The sequence below is a fragment of the Aptenodytes forsteri genome, unplaced genomic scaffold (genome assembly GCF_000699145.1).
Source record: "Aptenodytes forsteri isolate BGI_AS27 unplaced genomic scaffold, ASM69914v1 Scaffold50, whole genome shotgun sequence".
In the NCBI taxonomy this organism is placed as follows: domain Eukaryota; kingdom Metazoa; phylum Chordata; class Aves; order Sphenisciformes; family Spheniscidae; genus Aptenodytes; species Aptenodytes forsteri.
The window spans coordinates 16,521-35,319 of NW_008795126.1; the positions used below are offsets into that span (position 1 = coordinate 16,521).

General features: G+C 50.8%; 1 protein-coding gene across 3 annotated transcripts in view; it reads right to left on the reverse strand.

Moving 5' to 3' along the window:
- ZC3H18 (zinc finger CCCH-type containing 18) overlaps positions 1–18,799 on the reverse strand; it is a 41,212-nt gene continuing 22,413 nt past the window's right edge. For 2 of the 3 annotated variants that reach the window (XM_009277266.1, XM_009277264.1), the window contains exons 8-17: positions 16,004–16,204; positions 14,822–14,947; positions 13,143–13,244; positions 11,198–11,341; positions 9,255–9,407; positions 6,971–7,131; positions 6,188–6,384; positions 4,898–4,994; positions 2,466–2,562; positions 1–318 (exon numbers count right to left, since the gene is read on the reverse strand). In XM_009277266.1, coding sequence (XP_009275541.1) covers positions 120–318; positions 2,466–2,562; positions 4,898–4,994; positions 6,188–6,384; positions 6,971–7,131; positions 9,255–9,407; positions 11,198–11,341; positions 13,143–13,244; positions 14,822–14,947; positions 16,004–16,204 — 1,477 coding nt within the window. In that variant the 3' untranslated portion in view covers positions 1–119. The remainder of the gene's footprint in view (positions 319–2,465; positions 2,563–4,897; positions 4,995–6,187; positions 6,385–6,970; positions 7,132–9,254; positions 9,408–11,197; positions 11,342–13,142; positions 13,245–14,821; positions 14,948–16,003; positions 16,205–18,799) is intronic. The other variant, XM_009277265.1, reaches the window with a different exon arrangement.

Sequence of the window (18,799 nt, forward strand, 5' to 3'; positions counted from 1 at the left end):
AAAAAGAATCGCAGCCAAAATAAGACAGAACTGCAAAATCCCAAAGTGGCCGCTTTTACACTATTTATAAAAACATGAACAGTCACTAAGGGGCGGAGCGGCGCTCCGCGCACGGCCCACTATACTTTCCCCGGGATTTTGGCCCGCTTGCGAGCGATGGCATCTTCCACCGCCTTGAGCTGCTTCAGGAGCTCCTCCCGTCGTGACAGGGTGCTGGACTTGCCCGCCTTGGCGCCCGTGGGGCCCGGCTCGGATGCTTTGCCCGGTATGCTCGTGACTTTGCTGGAGCTCTTGGACTGAGGCGAGAGCTGGCGTTTCCTGGCAGGGAGAGAGAGGAGAGGGTGGTGAGAGGGTGCTCGCCGGCAGCACGCCGCGCTGGAAACACACCCCTTCGGCATCTGCTCCGGCAGAAAGCGTCGCTCTAAGCGCCGGTGGAAGAAAACAGGTTCAAGACGCAAGGCCTGGGGTTGGAAAACCGGCTGAAACAGTAGAAGATCAGCTCCTCCGGGGGGATCCAAAATTTAAACTCGGCACCACGGCTGCCACAACAGCAACCCCCAAGGGCCGTGCCGGCTGTTGTGAGCCGCCCGCTGGGGGATGCACATGTGCAAGGGAGTTGACAGCCATACAAGCAAAGAGGGGAGAGCATCATGGGTAAACGCAGGGCAGCCCTGGAGAACCCCCACGGTCTCAAATCCTGACAGCCCCTGCGCCCTGCGATGCCGCTGGGTCTTGTGGTGCGGATCCGGCAGTTGCGGGGAGCTCGCAAACACCCAGCGCTGCGCTCCAGTTCTGCTCCGATGCTGCTTTGCTGCAGCCCGAAGCCGTTGCTGGGGGAGCAAAGCAAAGCCGGGGGAACGCTCCCCTCCCCTGCACGCGGGGAGCCTGGCCGGCCCTGCACGGGGAGGACAGGAGCCACCGGTCCCCGCGGCTTCTCCTGGATCGGGCTGCGACCGGGGCTGGAGGCAAGCGGCCTGCGGCTCTTCCCACGGCAGGCCACCACTTCCCCTTACAGTGGGGACAAGGATGACAGAACCGGGAAGCGGAGCGGCATCGCGAGCCTGCCAGGGTCTTGCAGCGCTGCTAGCTCAGTAACGCACCGAAGGCGCAGTCTGAACCTCGGCCGGCTCTTTCTAATGACTTGGACCATTCGGGAAAGCCCGCGCCACTGCGGCTGCCAGCCTGCTGGCAGACGGCGGCGGCGGGAGTCACCGTCCCCTCTGTTAATGCCGCTTGCACCCTTTCGTGCTACGCTTAAGAGAAGCGGGGCTGTGCAAGCATGACCCAGACAACCCCGAGGAGTTCAAAACAGGACACAGACCTACCATTCGGCTGCCCCAGAGAAACCCGGTGTGTCCTTAACCACCCCCGTGCCAGGGCACATCGAACCCACCACGCGACGCTGCCAAACCAAACAGCAGTAGGCAGAAGAGGGTCAAGAACCAAGGATGCGGTCAACACCACCAGTCTGGAAAGGCTGAGGTTCCTCTTCACTGCTAGAAAATAGGACCTCAGGGCCTGAAGGAGGACAGGGCTGTGGCAGCTGGGGCTAGGTTTTGGTTTGGGAAGACTCTGACACACAGAAATTGAGGCTCGCTCGTGCCCCAGGCTGGGGAGAGGGGATGACACAAGTCCTGCCGGCCAACGAACGCAGGGGTGCGGGACAGGGAGGGCTGTGTCCGTTTGCTCACAGAGATCCTCGGAGAGATGACGCTAGAGAAATGCAAAGCGGCGCTGGCTGGCTACGGGCAAGGAGGCCCGAGGAAGCTTTAGGTGTGCCGCGGAAGGTGCTCCACAACCCTTTAGCCAAAGGGCTCCGAGCAGAGCACAGCCCAAGGCCCCCGGAGCCACGCATCCAGTTCTGCAATGGGATTTTCCCAGCAGAACAGCGGGTGCAGGCTGCCAAGAAATCGGATGTGAGCTGGTCACCTGTCACCAGAGGGGATGGAAAAGCGCAAAGCCGGGGCTAGTCACCATTCAGTCTCACGCAGGGGCCACATTTTAACATCTCACAGCAGCAAAGCGAGCGGCTGAGCGTATGCCAGGCTATGAAGAAAGGGAATCGGGCACCCGAGCCAGATGCCACGAGGAGCTCGGCAGCGGGGTGAAGGGGTTGTACTTTCTTTCTCATTAGCACTACGCAGCGCTAGCGAGAAGCAGAGGCCCTGGCATGACTGAGCTTGCACCTAACCCAGTTGGCTCCTCTTCCTGGGACTGACCTCAGGAAAACCCCCAGGCTCCTGCTCGTTTCTGAGCTGGAACGGCTTAGCCGGTGGCTTCCGCATGAACCCCTGAGCACTTCTGGCTCCCGCCCAGGGAGCTTCGCGTCCTTCCTCTCGCTGTGCCTCCATGACAACTGGAAACTACGGCCTCAGAGCTGCTCCGAGAGGAGGGACTGAACCACTGGAGAAGTGTGAGCCCCAGCCTGGCCCACAAGAGACCCCGGAGAACAAGCAGGCACTGACCTGTCTGTCTGCGCGGGAGAAGGTTTCGGGTTCTGGCCCCTCTGTCGCTCTTGCTTGGGTGAAGAGAGTCTCCCGGTCGCCTTCCTGTCGCGAGAGCCTATCGGGAGAAGAAAAGGTGAGACGTTCTCGCTCATCTCCAAGGTACGGGTCGCTACCCTGCCTACCGTACCATCTCAGCAGTGTAAGGATGCTCTCTTCAGACCGACCAGATCTTGCCAGCAAAAAGCCAAGTCCAGCAGCAGCCAGAAAAGGAACCTTCTGTTGTGCACCCTGCCTTCAGGGGGAGCAGAAAAGCTGGTTGAGGCTGTGCCCCATGGTCAGCTGTACAAAACATCACCTGCGGGGAGCTGCACTGGCCCTCTCCTCACCCTCCGGCTGCTGGAACAAGGCTCCTCCGCTGCACTTTTAGGCCGTGCTTTGCTTGCAAACCTGCGGGGCAGGGCCGGCCCTCGCGGACCGAGTCAGTGCCCCATTATCCCCTGGCAGATCATTCGGTTTGTGCGCAATGGGCACAGCGGCACCTGAGCTGGCTCCGTGCTGGCCAGATAACAGGGTGTATTTGCTTAAAGAGCACTGTGCGAGTGCAGCTCTGCCGCTTTCGGAGCCAGCTGGGGCAAATGCACGGGCAGCTTCACCCCCGTGTTTATTCAGCACAGACTGAACCATCGTGCCCTGCCGGAGCAAAGCTGCTGTGGGGACTCGCCGGTGGCGGGAAGCCCGCTGGGGTCCTGCAACAGCATTATCCAGCTTTCCTGCAGCGGGTTTCCCAACCGCTGTTATCCCAGCGCACAGAGAGGCAACTATAGCTGGAAGGCAGCCTGTGTGCCCGCAGGGCTGCCCGTGAGCCCCGGGGACGAGCCGAGCAGCACGCCCTGCTATACTGCACCGGGACAGTAACGCTGGCGGCTGCTGATCTCAACTTTCAGTAGCACTCCAGAGAGCAAAGGCACTCAGTTCCTTGGAGCAGCAGCCGCCTGCGTGTGTTAGGGCAGCCCTCTGCTCCTGAGGACTGACACCATGGGAAAGACAAGGCTGCAGACACTGCAGATCTGATCGCGTGCAAGGCTACAGAACAGGGAAGCGAGACTCGGGGCACAAACACCGACCAGCTTTGCGCTGCGACACTGGAGCGCAAGCTGCACGCCGGAGGGTGCCCCTTGCTCAGTCCCAATTCAGTCAAGGGTACGCTTGCCACTGGGAGGTCAGGCTGAGTTGCCTTCAGGGCTTGTGTCCCATTTGCCACTGCTTAAAAATGCTTTATAACGTACAGACAACAAATAAAGTATATAATTACATCTACATCTATGTATCTACAAAATCAGCACAGTTTGCTAGGTCGGCCCATTCATTTGTCTGCAGCTCAGCAGTAGTTGTGAACTAGATCCTAGTGAACTTCAACCTCACCCAGTCCCTTCCATGCTGTCTTTGCAGGAGTTGAATGCAACCAGGCTATTAGCACAGAAATTTTTTCTGGCTGGCACCCAGAGTCAACAAGATACACCTACAGCCGAGACAACAGGGAAAACAACATCACGTGTCAATGCTGGCTTGTACGTCAAAACCAAGCACCTCTGGCTGACGACTCCCCCTCTTTGTTTTTCAGCAGCGACAGCAGAGGCTGGAGTGTGGCATTTAGGTCCCTCTCGATGCAGCGTGCCAGCTCTGTTTTCTGAGGTGCTCATACTGCTGCTGAGGATTCAGACACAGGAGAACACTTGGAAAGCCCGTGTCTTTCTAAACATACCGGGCAGATCAGATTGTGCCACACACAAGTGGGGAAATCGTCTCATTTCGCAGGACGGGTGATCTAGCCAATTATTGCATCCATCCCAGAGCCTTGGCAGCCCGTGTGCCCTTTCTAAGCACTGCCACAAACCTTTCTATCAGGAGAACTAAGATCCATTGCGATGCACTGAAACACAAGGCAGAGGAGACCCCGGGATACAGTAAGGGAAAACCCTATGACTTCCACAGCCACATCCAACGACGTTACTAGAGAACAGGAGGCCGCTATGGGACGGATGCGTATCTACAGCGGAGATGAGCACGCTGCGTCTTCAGAGCCAGGGCTTTTTTTTTTTTTTTTGCAGTGGACTTACACAGACATAGTGGAGCCAAGGTACTCACAACGTGCACCACAAGACAGCTAGGCAAGGCCGGGTTCGGCCTGCCCAGGGCTGACCTCACCTCGCTTACTTCACAAACCGGAGCGTCTCACCTCCACCGTGTTTTTGCAGCAGGACAGCTAATACGCCCGCATTATCTGGTGACAATCGCACGCTCTGAAGGACACATGCCTGCAATTAACCTCTCCAGCGAGTGGACTCTTGCAGCAGAGACTTTCACGGGACATTTGTCGCTGGAGCGCCGCCTCGAGCGGCAGAGCAGGAACCCAGCCAGGCCAGGAGTCCCTGGGACGGCTGATGTCTCACCTCTGTCAGGTGACAGGTTCGCCCGTTTGGCTGGAGGAGAGGTCGGCCTGTCTTTGTCTGCTGGCTCGTATCTCTTCCTACTTCCTTTGTCAGCTGCCTGAAATGGAATTAAAACAGACAACGGAGCTGAGCAGCCACTTCCCTCTGGGGAGGGAAGCAGGCAGAGCTATTTCCTGTGACGGGCGCCCGTGATACGCTGGCTCGCTCACGCAAGCACGTCTCCTGTTAAACTCTTTGTGCATACCAGTCCCAACCATCACTGGCACCGTGTAATTCCCCTACCACCGTAAGCAAACAGCAACATCCTCCGGCACTGGGGCTAACGCTGCACTGTGTTTTACGGGCTATTTTCATAATTGCCAGAAACAGGAAAATAGCAGCATTTTGTAGAGGGTTTTTTTCGGCAGCACCAAGGATAGCAAATGTCAAGGAGGCATGTGGAGCCGTGCCTTCTTCCAGGATCCGACCGTGCCAGATGGTAGTTATGTGTAATTGCATACTCCTCCCCACGGAGCATGCTTCACAGACTTGATAAAGGCGCCTCACGTCATAGCACAGGGAAGTAGAGAAAACTGCGGCCTCAGACTGCAATGGGGAATTTGGACTGTCAGAAAAAAACATTAATGCTTCAAAAACAGGAACCTACCCACGTGACTGGGGCCAACACCCTGCTCCGGCACAAAACCCCACGAGGCTGAACTCTCCCACACGATCTGGATTGCAATCTCAGCCAAAGGCACCGAACTGGGGCATCAGGCTCAGTCGTAAAGGGGAAAGAGCCAGGCTCCCCGTGGAAAGCACGGCTGGTGTGGCAGGCACCCCAGAGAGGCGAGGCAATCACCACTTTTACCTCCTGACTCAGTTAGTGACTCGTCAGCAGTTCGCTCCAGAGCAGGCAGTGGGAGGAGAGCTTGCTCGGAAGCGTGCGGGGAGCATGCTTTCAGTGGGCAAGGCCCCAGCGCATGTGGGACTGCGCCGTGCACGCCTTCACCTCGGTGCTCCGGCTGCAGCCTTCGAGAAAGCGGGGAAGAGCCCTTGAAGCTGCAGCAGGAATGTGCCCCAGGGGAGCCGCCAACACAGCCCCAAACTCAAGCCACCACAGGGTGTGTGCTGTCAGACTGGTTCTGTCTGCCGCCCTTCAATCCCAGCTGCAGACCTACCCGGCTGAGCTCATCCCGACAGCACGGAGCCTGGAGCTCCCCTTCCGCCAGCCCTGAGCCCCAGTATCCGTCCCATCCGCCCCTCGGACCCGCCCCGTGCGGAGGGAATCGCACCCACCCCACCTCTCACCTTATTCAAGAGCGTCAGTTTGATCTCTTTGTGAGCGCTGAAGCCCCCTTGCTGAGACTGGGGGGCTGAGGGCTGCTGGGTCTGGAGGAGCTGCTGAGATTTGCTCCCCTGGGTGGGCTTGGCCGATTTCAGGAGCTGAGCAGGCACGTCCCGTTTCCGCTTCTCCTCTTTAGCGCTATCTTCTTTTTTTGACTTTCCTGTTGAAACCAGAGAGCAGATGTAGTGATTTGCGACCGATTCCTTTCGCCTGCCCTCCCTTTGGAGGGCAGGGCAGGAGGATGCTGCTCCAGGGACCGAAAAAGCCCACACCAGTTAGCACAGCACGTGGCCCCAAGGTTAAAAGATTCAGGAAACCAGAGTTTCCGCAGAGAGGACACTTAACATAAAAGACAAAGAACAAAAGGCTCTTGCCGCCAACTCTGCTACGGTCTAAAAGAACAGAGGAGGAGCGACGTGATACTGGAGTTTTCCAGAAGATTTAGCATCACCTCGCAAGGGTGAAAGAGAACGAGGTAAGAGAGGGGGCATCAGGCAGAACTCCCAGGCAGGAAAAGGCATCTTTACAGCCAGAGACACATGGGTGGAAGTACGCAAATGTGTATTTGCTCCACAGCCTCTCTTCTCCACGGTCCCACCCTCCTCAGGCGAAGCCTCTGGGCTCCCCTAGTCTACGCCAGCCACAAGCGTCTGCCTCTGCTCAACAATTTTCCTGGAGCCCACAGATCTCTGCTCCCCCCTTCTTTTCCCAGGACCCCTTGGAGAAGAAAATACCAAACCAGGTACCTCTACCTTTCTTCTGCTGCGCTGGGGTTGGGGACCGGGAGCTGGCTGAGGAAACAGGACTGGCCAAGTCCGCGTACATGTCTTCGGAGTCGGCGCTGCGTACAGAGCTGCTGCTAGAGGAGGCACTAGAGACAGAAGAAACGCTGCTCACGCTCAGGGACCTGGAAAGAGCCAACAGCCCGTTACAGTCACGAATGCAACAAGAACCAGGCAGCGATGAGACAGACACCTTTGTTTTGATTGCCCTGCATGGCTGAGATGTCAGAAAGCTGCTAAGGCAGGCAATAACCAGGAAGAGACAAAGGCCGTGTCTCCTGGGGTGCAGACGATATGAAAAATCCCAAACATGTTAGATGCAAGTCTAGAAAGTACTGTTTATTTATAAACAGGATTAAGGCAACATGTAAACAGGTCACTGTTTCCCCAGGTAAACAAAAAGTGAGAGCAGCGTGTGCGCTATCATGTACAGGCCAGTGTTATGGCTCAGGTCAAGAGTTCCCTGGCAATGTTTTTGTTGTTTGGCACACATTTATTCATGGAGGCTTTAAAAGCCCTGGAGTCCCAAAGCCCACAGCTCCTGCCCAGCTCCCCAGGGTACAGGAGAGCCCAGCTGCCTGTTTTGAGGATGCACGTACTGTCACGACTGATAATGACAGGGAAGATGCCTATCATATGGCTGGCTACCTTCTAATAGTGCCTGTAAGATGGCTATCTTCTAATGGATTCACAACATTAAAAACGTCAGGCAATCAGTATATTAAGGATGACTTTCTACTTAGAAACGTATCAGACAAAAATACAGTGCTATGCATCAGACTCCCCTTCAGGGGCACACCACCACTGCAGCATCACTATACCGAAGCAGCTCCAAAAATCCCAGCTAGCTGGGGGCCGGCTGGCACCGCAGCCACTGCCACGCGGGACCAGGCGTACGCTAACTACATGAATATTTAGGCAGCCTCTCCAGCAGGTTCTGCAGGCCACACCGACTTTTGCGCTCCAGCGACTGCTCTGCCAGCAACGTCCAAGCTCACTCACTGGAAGCTGGCTTGCCTGTGACTGACCGGCTGCGGCAGCCGCAGCGCAGACAAGCCCTGGAACAAGCTGCAAAGTTGCCACCCGCTGGTATCCTGACAGAGGCGAGTTCTGAGAGGCCTCATCGACTGCTGCAATGGCGACCGGATGAGCCATAAACTCCTTCTCCAGGAAAGCTCTGGGCTACAAGGTTGTGACAGCAAATCTGGTTTGGGCACAGACTGTATTTCTTATGTTTCCTCCTTTTCCACACACCTGTAAAAGCAGCAAGCACGGCCCCGGTGCCACACAACACCTGCATTAAGTTTTCCCCATCTTCTCCTCTCAAGCCCCGTACGGCAGGGCAGTGCAGAGCCAGCGTGCCTGAGCGCTCTCTGAACCTCTTGCATCACCCCTGCCTGATCTGATGAATGCGACAAGCATGTAGTAAACAAGTTTGTATTTCCGTAAAATAATGCGGATGTTGAACCTTGGAGTTTCACAGAGTTCAGCTATGTGAATTAACGCTGATCAGAGCCAAGTCCTACTTAATCCACTAGTTTTACACTATTGGTCTACTTCTAAATCTGTTTCACAGGGAAGCGTCGTGTTTCAGGGCTGCTTGTGAGGTTTCAGGGATTCCTGTGTGCGAACAGATGCAAAAAAACAGAACAAAGGACTTGAAAGAGGTTTATTTCATGACTCTTTACTGGAGGGAGTTAGCTGTTTCCAAATCCCGCAGACTAACAGCCATATAACTATTCACTTGGGAATAAAGACAAAGGGAACTGGCCGTGCAACTTTACCAGCAAAGTAAAAATACCTACCGAAGCAAAAGGACCTACCCTCTCCTGACAGGCCAAGCATCTTCCCTAAGGACATTCAGTAACCAGAGGTAGTAGAGGTTTACAAGAGCAAAGCTCCGTAGCCTAAAACTGTTACCTTGTAAATAAATTAGGATGTGGGATCACCCTGGCCATGAGGAGATGCTTTGGTCATAACTTAGGTAAAAACGGGCAGTTCGGCACACATAACAGATTGTCTCCTTGAATAAGCCACAAGGACACTACCAGCATTGTACTACTGTCACGATTCAGGACTCAGGATTCGTAACACCACACAAAGAAACAATCTTGTTTCACATCCTAATTACCTATAGCTTCTCACACTTGAAGCTAGAGAGAGTTTTAGCTGCAAGAAACCACAACGGTTAAGAATAGTTATAACCTCCTCCTACTTCAACAAAGGTTACGAAGGGTCGAGGCTGTACCTGGATTTCCTGGACCCAGACGGGGAGTGGGAGACTGAGGCAGACGATGATCTAGAATGAGATCTGGAGAGAGACCGAGACAAGGACCTAGATCGGGAACTGGAACCGCTGTAGCTGCTGGCACTGCCACTGATGCTGCCGCTGATAGTCCGCCTGCAAGACAGCAAACGACATCCTCACCTCGCTGCGCTCCGCCGTGAAACGGGGTTAGAAGAAACTGTTTAGGGACAGTTCGAGCATGATGCTGTTGTCCCGTACTGTATGCAAGACTGGTGCTTTGCAAATGTTTCAGATGTTCTTCTCAACCTTGCGTTCCCAGTCCTGAGGAAGCATCTGTGTTCTGCACAGTAGATGTTTTATGCAAGACTGAATAATGCTAATGAAAGTCAGGCAAAGAATGAGCTAAAGCACCTTAAACCTGTAGTGATACCAGAAGCAAATGCTTCCCGCAAAGAAAAATTGCTAACTGCGTAACACAGTGGGACTACCTTGTATTTCAGGCTATACAAATAATCATACACATTTTTTGTGACTAACACACCAGTACTAAAATAAATAGATCTGTTTTGTCATTTGCATGGCAGGGAGAGTGTAGGGCAGTGGGGTTTGTGTGGGTATAAGCATAAAAAAAACCCCCAAACCCCAAGATTGGAATAAAGAATAAGGGAAGGTGGCTAAAGACATCCAAGATTGTTATTAACTAGTTAAAGTGAAATGGAAATTAGAACTGATGGAGTTTCTGGGGAAAAGAAACTGTCATGATCAGTTTTCACCTATGGAGACATAACTGCTCAGCCCAGGCCTTTTCTTTAGCTACTGGGAAGAAACAGGAGATGTAATCCCTTGCAAAATTAAGAATTGACTCAGGATGCTTCTGAAAACCTGAACGGAAAACAGGCTTACAGCCATCTTCAAAACACACTGACAAAAAGCATCATTCAATGATCCGAGAAAACCACATATGCCTTACTGCAAGCATAAAATATTCTCAGTCTCCTTGTGTGCTCATAAAGCAGACATTTCTAGTAAATACGTTTCTTAGGCACCAAACTACTGCTTCCACAGGCCAGACACATAGTTACCGTACTGCTATTTCAAAACTTCTAACCTAAGAAGGATGCAGGATGAGTTTCAGCTGTGCTTAGCTGCCTCCATGTCCCCCCAAGAGCAAGCAAGGCTACCTGCATTTATCCTGTAACGTTTTTAAATACAGTACAATGGATTAAGCCTGATAAACATATTTAAATACAGACAAATGCTCCTTGTTTGAAAACCGTCAGAAGCCTCTCATTTCAAATGCGAAGGGAGGAAACAAAAACAGTTAGGACAGACAGAACAAGTCACTCGAAACGTTCAAACTAGTCACACAGGATGACGCCAGGAAGAGAAAGTAGAGCAGGGGAGCCAGCAAGTTGTGTACTGGGGACAGCGAAAGTAGCGGAGTTTTTCCTCCTCTCCTCCAGTGGTACTGCTGGATGCTGACAAACCAGCTCCTGGGACCACACAGAAATACTCCCTCCATACTGGCACGTGTTTAGAGTAAACAGGGTCCAAACCCATCACCACACACCTCGACCCTCCAACACGTCAGATCCGCTCTCTGGACAAAACGCACCTCTGCCTCCTTGCTGCACGGCCTCCGCAACCAGCAGCTCTCAAACACGTCTTTTTTTGCACTGCAGACCCTGCCTTTTGACACGTTTCATGTGTTCCACCTACTTCATCCCCCAACCAGCCTTCAGAGGCAGGAGCCACTTGCCGTGGCAAGTCACTAGCATTCCCCCCCAACTCCTTCCCCCTCTTCCCGTTTCCCTCCTGCCCCAGGAAACAGATTTCTCCTTTAATACTGGAGAGCCCTTGTAGTTGGTACTCCCGAGAGAAACCCAGGATTTTGCTCTATCTTCCAGGAGACCGAGCCTCACTCCACCCCACAGCTTTCTTACCTCCTGGGTGGAGTCCTTGTCTGACGTTCCTTCCTTCTTGCTTCTCGATTATCCCCTGGTTTGGCTGGCTCCGGTGCAGCTGTTGTAATTTTAGTGAGTGGCTGAGGGACTGGAAGGGCACCTAGTTTCTTCACAGATTTTTCACTACAAAAATTAAAATTTTCATGTGCTTGATCAAACTCGGTAGATGCGGAACACAGACATTCTCACAAGCGATGAAATGCATTCATGTTTGTCGTTGACTAAATATTACATAGATACGATTACCGTAGCTACAGACACTTGGCTATTACACCAAAACACGCTCAAACAACACGGATTCCCCTAAAGGGATCTGTTTCCCACGTTCTAAATCAAGTCACCTTTTCAGAGACAAGTTACTATACAACAACCAATTTTGGAGACATTCGACTTGTAAATTAACCAACGAAGTAGGCTGCGTGGAATCGCTGTTTCTTACCCGTTTGATTCTGTGCATTTTTATCCAAAACACATCCACCTACTTAAAATCTGCCAGTCAGGCTTCAGAATCAAATGCACACAGTTTATGCAAAAATGCTCTTTTTCACTCCATCACATGGATTAGCAGGGTGCAAGAGAGCCCGCGCGTGCAAATGTCCCTTGGACCCGTCCCTTGGCTCGCGTTACCCTGCCGAACACTTGACGGGCTAACACCATCGCAGAGCACCGCTACGCAACGTTTTTGTGACTTTATCTAGCACCCACTAGGCGAGACTGGGATCGCTTTGGCTCTTCAGCGCTGCTCACTTCTGGGCTCAGAGCACTCCAACCTCTGCTCTAATAGCTGGCTACTGCTCAACATCCCCAGCACTGATGTCACGCTTACTATTAACTGGGGAGGAGGTGGCTGTCTGCGTACAAAAATAGAGACTGTTAATTCCAACTCTTAAGAGTTGTGCTTAAGAATATCTGTATTCACCCCTTGCAGAACACAGGATTAGCTGCATGAGTTGTTATACAGCGAAAACAATCCCCGTGCTAGCGCTAGTGCAGGCTGCTGGCTGGTGTCAAGTGTTACCAAACCAGCACTGCAATGTGCACTAGAAGGGTGTAAAGAGATCGCTGCAGGCGGAGAGCGTGTCCTTAAAGGGCTGAACCCTCTGAGTTGAGAAGAGGGAAAAAAAAAAAAGGCAAAAAAAAAAAGCAGGTCAATAAGGCACAAGAAGTGTGGCAAAGGGGATTGTCCCATATTCCGGAGAATTCAGGGGGATTCCCATGGTGTAATTTATTTGCAGGTCACCTTAAAAAAGGTGACATCACTACGGTGTTGTGTCACCCTCCAACGTATCCGTAATTTACTATGTATTACAGGAGTTTGTGAAATAGCAACTTCAAGCATTTAAAAGAGCAGGAGCGCTGGCATAATCTGCTGAACCAACAGTTTCATAGCTATAGTACTGTTTCAATTTGTCTCCAATATTAAGAGTAGAGGAGGCTGAACCATTTCTTTATTCTAAGGCTGTGCATTAACTAAAGCTACAGTAGAGGAATGAATTAAACTTTCTTATAGCTCCTGTATAAACATATCTGCAAACACAGAATGTTTAAATAGTAAATTATGCACGTGTTTAAAACACTCGTGTACACGACAGGGGCCTTGACGTGGCACTTAGGGACATGGTTTAGTGGTGGACTTGGTAGTGTTAGGTTAACACTTGGACTCGATCTTAAGGGTCTTTTCCAACCTAAATGATTCTATGAAATACTTAAGGACACCTGTACAGTTTAACTTGGATTTAGTAAGTGAAAGTGTCATCATTTAATTAAATACGCAAAGCTAAGCACTCTTCTATGCAGGTCATATTTTGCATCTTCCATTTCTTCCTTAAACTGTCAACCAGGTCAGAAGGGTCTGACTCAGGAATTAGGCTACTGTTTGGAGCCTCTCCTGCACCGTGTTATGAAAACAGAGATGGAGCCTTACCCTTTACCAGCAGGTGGTAATAACTCCCCTTTAGCCTTCGCAAGCGGCTTGTGCGGAGACGGTGTTGGAGAAGGAGAGGGCGAAGATGAGAAGGACCGTGACCTAGAACGGAAGGACACACCACTCAGCTCAGCCTCTGGGGCTGCAGAAGGGCTTTCCTGGCTTCCAGTCCATTTAGCCACCACTCCCTCCTTCGGCTAGTGACCGCATCCCAGGAACTAGTCCCCTTGGGTCTGAGCTTATCCCAGTTTTATATTTGGGTTCTGCTCAACAAAACCAACTTCTGTGACCTGACCAGTGGTAGACACAGAAAACAAAAGGAAAAAGTAGGGTTGGTTCCAAGAGAGGCACTCTCTCAGGTATTCCACACCAACACCTGAGGCTTTCTCCATACTCCCTGTATTCTCTCCTTAGGGAGAGTATGTCTACAAGAAAGTAAGTAGGATTTTGACTTGCAAGTTCAGCATGATCTGTTTCAACTCGCTTTATGTATCTCCTAGTGCAGTCCACAATCCTTTAAACAGCAGTAAAAAAAAAAAAAATCTTGGGAGAAAGACACACAAAAAAAAAATACATCTAACTGGATATCTGCAATTTCTGGAACACAAGGAGAAAAATGAAGCAGAATATATCACAGCCAACAGATCAAAGGGCAAGAGCTGTTTCCTAAGATCAGGACTGACCAAAGAGGCAAGCCACTTGCACAGCACACCAGATGCTGGCGTTCAAGCGATTCACCCCACTGTCAAGACGGGAAGTACCCCTGTTGCAGCCTAGTACTTCAGAAAGGCAGACGCTTCGGCGACTTGCTTTCTGAAGAACTGTTAGGCACTTGGGTGTTCGTCACTCTCCTACCTTCAGAGAGAGGCACGCTAATCGAAGTGCGTCACCTATGCCTGGCATTGTCCTGCAAGGAACAAAAGCCTGAAATGGGGCGGATGGGGGAAGGTCAGCCTGCTCCCCAGAAACACGTGTGCGCTTGCGTCGAGATCAACTCCCACCTGAGCCTTTCCTAGGAGAAACCACGTCTCCAAAAGTGACACTGTGCACTCCCATCAACTGCGTGATCCACTCTGGGTTTCTGTGTGATTTCAGCTCTGAAGAGGTGCCTATCTAGGGAGCCAGTTCTCCTACTATTCATATTCCAGACTCGGGAAACTGTCTGCAGGGGCAAGGAAGTGGCAGAGTAATAAACATGCCTCTGTTTAATCAGCATGGGACACTGAATTGCTACTTTGAAGTGTCAGGACTATCACAAGACACAACTGCTTTAATAAAGAAATGTGATTTGCCTCTTTAAATAGAAATCCCAGCGCAATAGAAAAGAGATGCCAGTAACTTCTTCCAATCATAAAATGCAAATGATGGAAACGTTAATCTCAGCCAGGCTCCTACAACCGCTCGGCTACCACAGGCATGGCAAACAGCCCAGCCACGACAGCACGGTACTCATGGGTGGGAGTACTGGGGAGAGGAGGGGGTGGCTGACATATCTGCTTCATTCAACAACCAAACCGGCAGGCTGCCTTGCAGTCTATCTTATTTCCCTCACTCAGGAAAGTGGTTTGAATGTTTTATTTCAAGAGTTGGCTATTTGCTTTTAAGTAGCAGCAAAAGTAGCTGTTAACAAGTGTTTGGAAAACAGTACACCATTACTTTCAAATCCAAGGAGCCGTTACCTGGACCTGCTGCCTGAGAAAGAGCTGTGTCTTGAAGAGCGACTAGAGTAAGAGCTGTAAGAAGATGATCTGGAACGAGAGCGCGAGGAACCTGAACCAGAATAGGTGGATGAACGAGAAGAGGACCTGAAAGAAAAGTATTAAAATTCAGCACCTCTTGAAAAGTCCTCTGAGACCAAGGTCTTGCTTCCAGTACCTTCTTCCCAAGTTCTCAAACACTCCTCCAAAAATTACCTGCCTTCTCCCCGGTGGTCTGCTAGGACTACAGCCTCTCCTCGGTCCCCCCTTTTCTTTTAGAGAGGACCCCGTTGTTGCTACCCGCTTTGTGCCCTTGAATAGGCCTCCTCTCCTTTAGCTAATGACCTTCCATCCCTTTTTGAGAACTCCTTCCACAGAATTTTACGCCTTTTCACCAGACAATCCCCCGATAGGTTGGGTCACACGCGTATGAGAAAACAGAAAAATCTCAGGTGCAGTGATCCCAGCAAGAAAAGCTATCTACTTCAGGAGGTCTTTGGTTTTTAGATCCCTATCTTCAATTCAGCGTGTTCCTCATTCCTCTCTGATACTTTTTCCCCCTCTTTTCAGGAGCTTCAAGTTCAAGCATTTAAAGAAAATGGATCCAGCTTATGCCTCAACTCCCCTAGATTCAGGGCGCTTCTTTCTCAAAAGTGTTTTTTATCTCGCACCCATTGGTTTCTAAGCTCCACTGCAGCCCTCTAGGGCTCTGTCAAGCCTCCACAACCCCAGTTTTTCCCCAGTGGCATCAGCACGCTCTTCCTGGAGTGGGCTCACCTCATTCCTCCAGCACTCCTGGGGTGAAGAGGCTCCAATTCTTACAGCTCCCAGCTCCTTCTGCTCCCATTAAGGTCAGTTTTCATCTAGGCGAGCTACTAATCATCTGGACTGCTTCCAAGTCTAATTTCCCTGAAGAGTGACTTTTCCAAGGACCTGTCTTTTCTTAGTCTTCAACAGATCGCATCACAGCACCCACAGTTACGTGCCCCCTTTTAGCTTCCATCTCGCTACCTATATGCCAGTGTCCATAGCTGTTACTGAGCAGCAAGCCTTGAACTGCTTTCCCAAACATCTCAACATCTTCCACTGACAAGAAAGAGTCATGCCGCATTCCCTGACACACTAACAAGGCTCGGATGCGACACGCTCTTCGCCTTCACTCACCTCGAAGAGCCAGAAGCAGATGCTGAAGAAGCAGAGGTTTTTCGGCGCCTACGTGCACGGCTGGGAGAGACAGAGACACCGAGTTTCTTTTTGGGGGACTTGGATCGGCGCCAGGGGTCCTTCCATTCATCTGCTCTCTTCGACTGAGTGGTGGTAATTGTGGTTGCCTCCTTCTCCTTCTTTGGTGGCTCAGGCTGACGGCTGGAAAACAAGAGGGGTTAAGTTGCTGGGACTTTTTTTATATAGTAAGGCTAATAGAAGCACAGGGCCAGGAAAAGATCTCAGAAATTCATCCTTCGTACCAGTTCTAGCTCTTAACCTCCACTGCAGGATATTCAGCATCATTTTGGGGTGACGAAGTGTTAGGACAGCTATCATTTTGTAAATCAGTGACTGCAAGCCCATCAAAACAGCAGTACCTGCAAGTTCTGTGAACTACTTTGTCGCACTGACCAAGCAGTGATCGACCAGCTAATTTCAGCTTTGGCTTTTGGCCTCCGAGGAGCAGACACAAGCACATGTAAGAGGGAAGGGAATGGGAAACCGGGTTCTTCCCGTGCCTATGCCACGTAGCTAGAGCTGGAGCAACCCAAACCTGGTAGGCAGCCCCCAGTGCGATGAAAATACTGAACAGAGCTAGACTAAGGACAGACTTTGAGCGTGCATCTGAAATGCCGTCTTGACACAGCAAACTGCTGGAAACAACCAGCAGGCACTAAGAGGAGAGATTCAGCCTGAATTACTCTCCTAGAGTTCCCTTATCAGAACATCACGTGGGACTGTCACAAGCCTTACCACAGCCAAGACACATTGATCTGTTTTTACCCTTACAAAGGGGACGGTTAGGTCATCAGCTGAGCATAAAGCAGTTCATAACGGCTGTTTTATCACCGTATTATTCTCTAGGTGCTTATAAACACCGTCAAACGTGCTCTCCTGCTGTTGATAACCATGCAGACGTGACGAGTCAGGCTAGATACCTCCATCTCCTCCCTTCCCTTTTAAGGGCTCTAGTTGCGCTTCCCTTTTTTCTTTGGTTCTCCGGGCTTCCCTTCTCCTCCACAACCCTCTGAAAATAATTCAGGGCTAACTTTTCCGCATCGGACAGTTCCTTAAGTACTCCAGGCTGAGTTTCTTCAGGCCTAGACTTTATTACCTCTCTTATCTATGGGTGATTTAACTTGCGATTTTTCCTCACCCTTACTCTCACCTGCCCACGACTGTTCCATTACCTGCTCATAACCTTCTCCCTCGAGTTTTAGGCAAAGTTTGTGCTTGCTTAAAGGTTTACAAAGTCTGTTGCGTTCATCAAATTACCAGTACAATGATGCGTTTATTCCTTTTCTCAAAATAATGAACCCTCTCGCTCTGAGAATTTGGGGGAGGAAAGGCACCTTCCATCGTTGGGTTCAGCCAGTACCACCCCATTAGTCACACGACTGAAGCAACCACTCCCCACGCAACTTCCTCTACCTTTTGAGATAAAAAAAAAAGCAACCTCCAAGTTTACTAACAATTCTATGGACTGTGTTTCTTGCCACGCTTTTTCAACAGACAACAGGATAATTAAAGCTCTTCGTTAGCAGCCTGTTCTGCCTTTTGAGGGCTTCACTAGTCCCTAAGAAGTCTCATCTCCTCCTTGCTCAGCAGTATTAAAACAGTCTCAACAGAGTTAAAACTCCTACGGCCTCTCACCTCTTCCCCAACTCCAGAACTTGTATATGCCGACTTTAAAGTCCAGTGCAATATCCTACTCTTTCCCTATCTGTGCTGATAGAACTACAGCAATTTTACAATTTGTCCCACACCTATCTTGGTATATACAGGGTTTTATGGGAGCAGAAACTCTTCTTTCACGTTCACCTCTCTCACAAATCTCATTCCAGCTTCAGAAGAGGACGCTTACGTATTAGCACACAAAACTGCTGACTGCCTAGTAAGAGAGTCCCAAGCAGGGTTATGGCTCAGCATTATTCACCAGCATCTTCATCTAGCATCATCACCCCTTCCAGTGCTGCTCTAACACACGCAATTTAACACAGCACATGTTATTTGCAGTGGGTTGGTCTAGTTTTCCATATTATAGCCACAACTATATCTGAGTGTCTCATCAGGGAAGACGACCATGACTCTGAATACGGGGTTGAGATAGACTGGACCTATAATTTATACTCTGATAATACTAAATAGTCGTAGCCGGGGTCAAGCTCTCGTTCTAGCAGATGCAGTACAAACTCATTTTGAAGCCATCTTGACCTCTAGAGTATCTTCAAAGCAACTAAGTGCAAAGCAGGAAGAAAAAGAAGGTCGGGAACAGCCTACAAACCTTGTATCAAGCAGCAGGCTAAACAGCAGCAGACAGGACGAGGAGAACACCATGCGAGGGTGCTTGGGAATAACGCCAGACTACATCCTGGCCTGATGTCCCTTCCCGAGGGACCGCAGTCTGCATGCTCTGGGAGATGCAGGGGGAATATTCTGCTGGCACAGGTGGGCAGAGAGGCAGTATCCATCTCAAGACCTGGATAAAACCTGCCGAGAAGCTTTTCACTGCAGTGTCCAAGGTGACAAAGGTGAAAGCCAACAACTAATAGAATCATAGAATCATTAAGGTTGGAAAAGACCTCCAAGATCATCGAGTCCAACCGTCAACCCAACACCACCATGCCCACTAAACCATGTCCCTAAGCGCCTCATCTACTCGTCTTTTAAATACCTCCAGGGATGGGGACTCCACCACTTCCCTGGGCAGCCTGGTCCAATGTTTAACCACTCTTTCAGTAAATAAATTTTTCC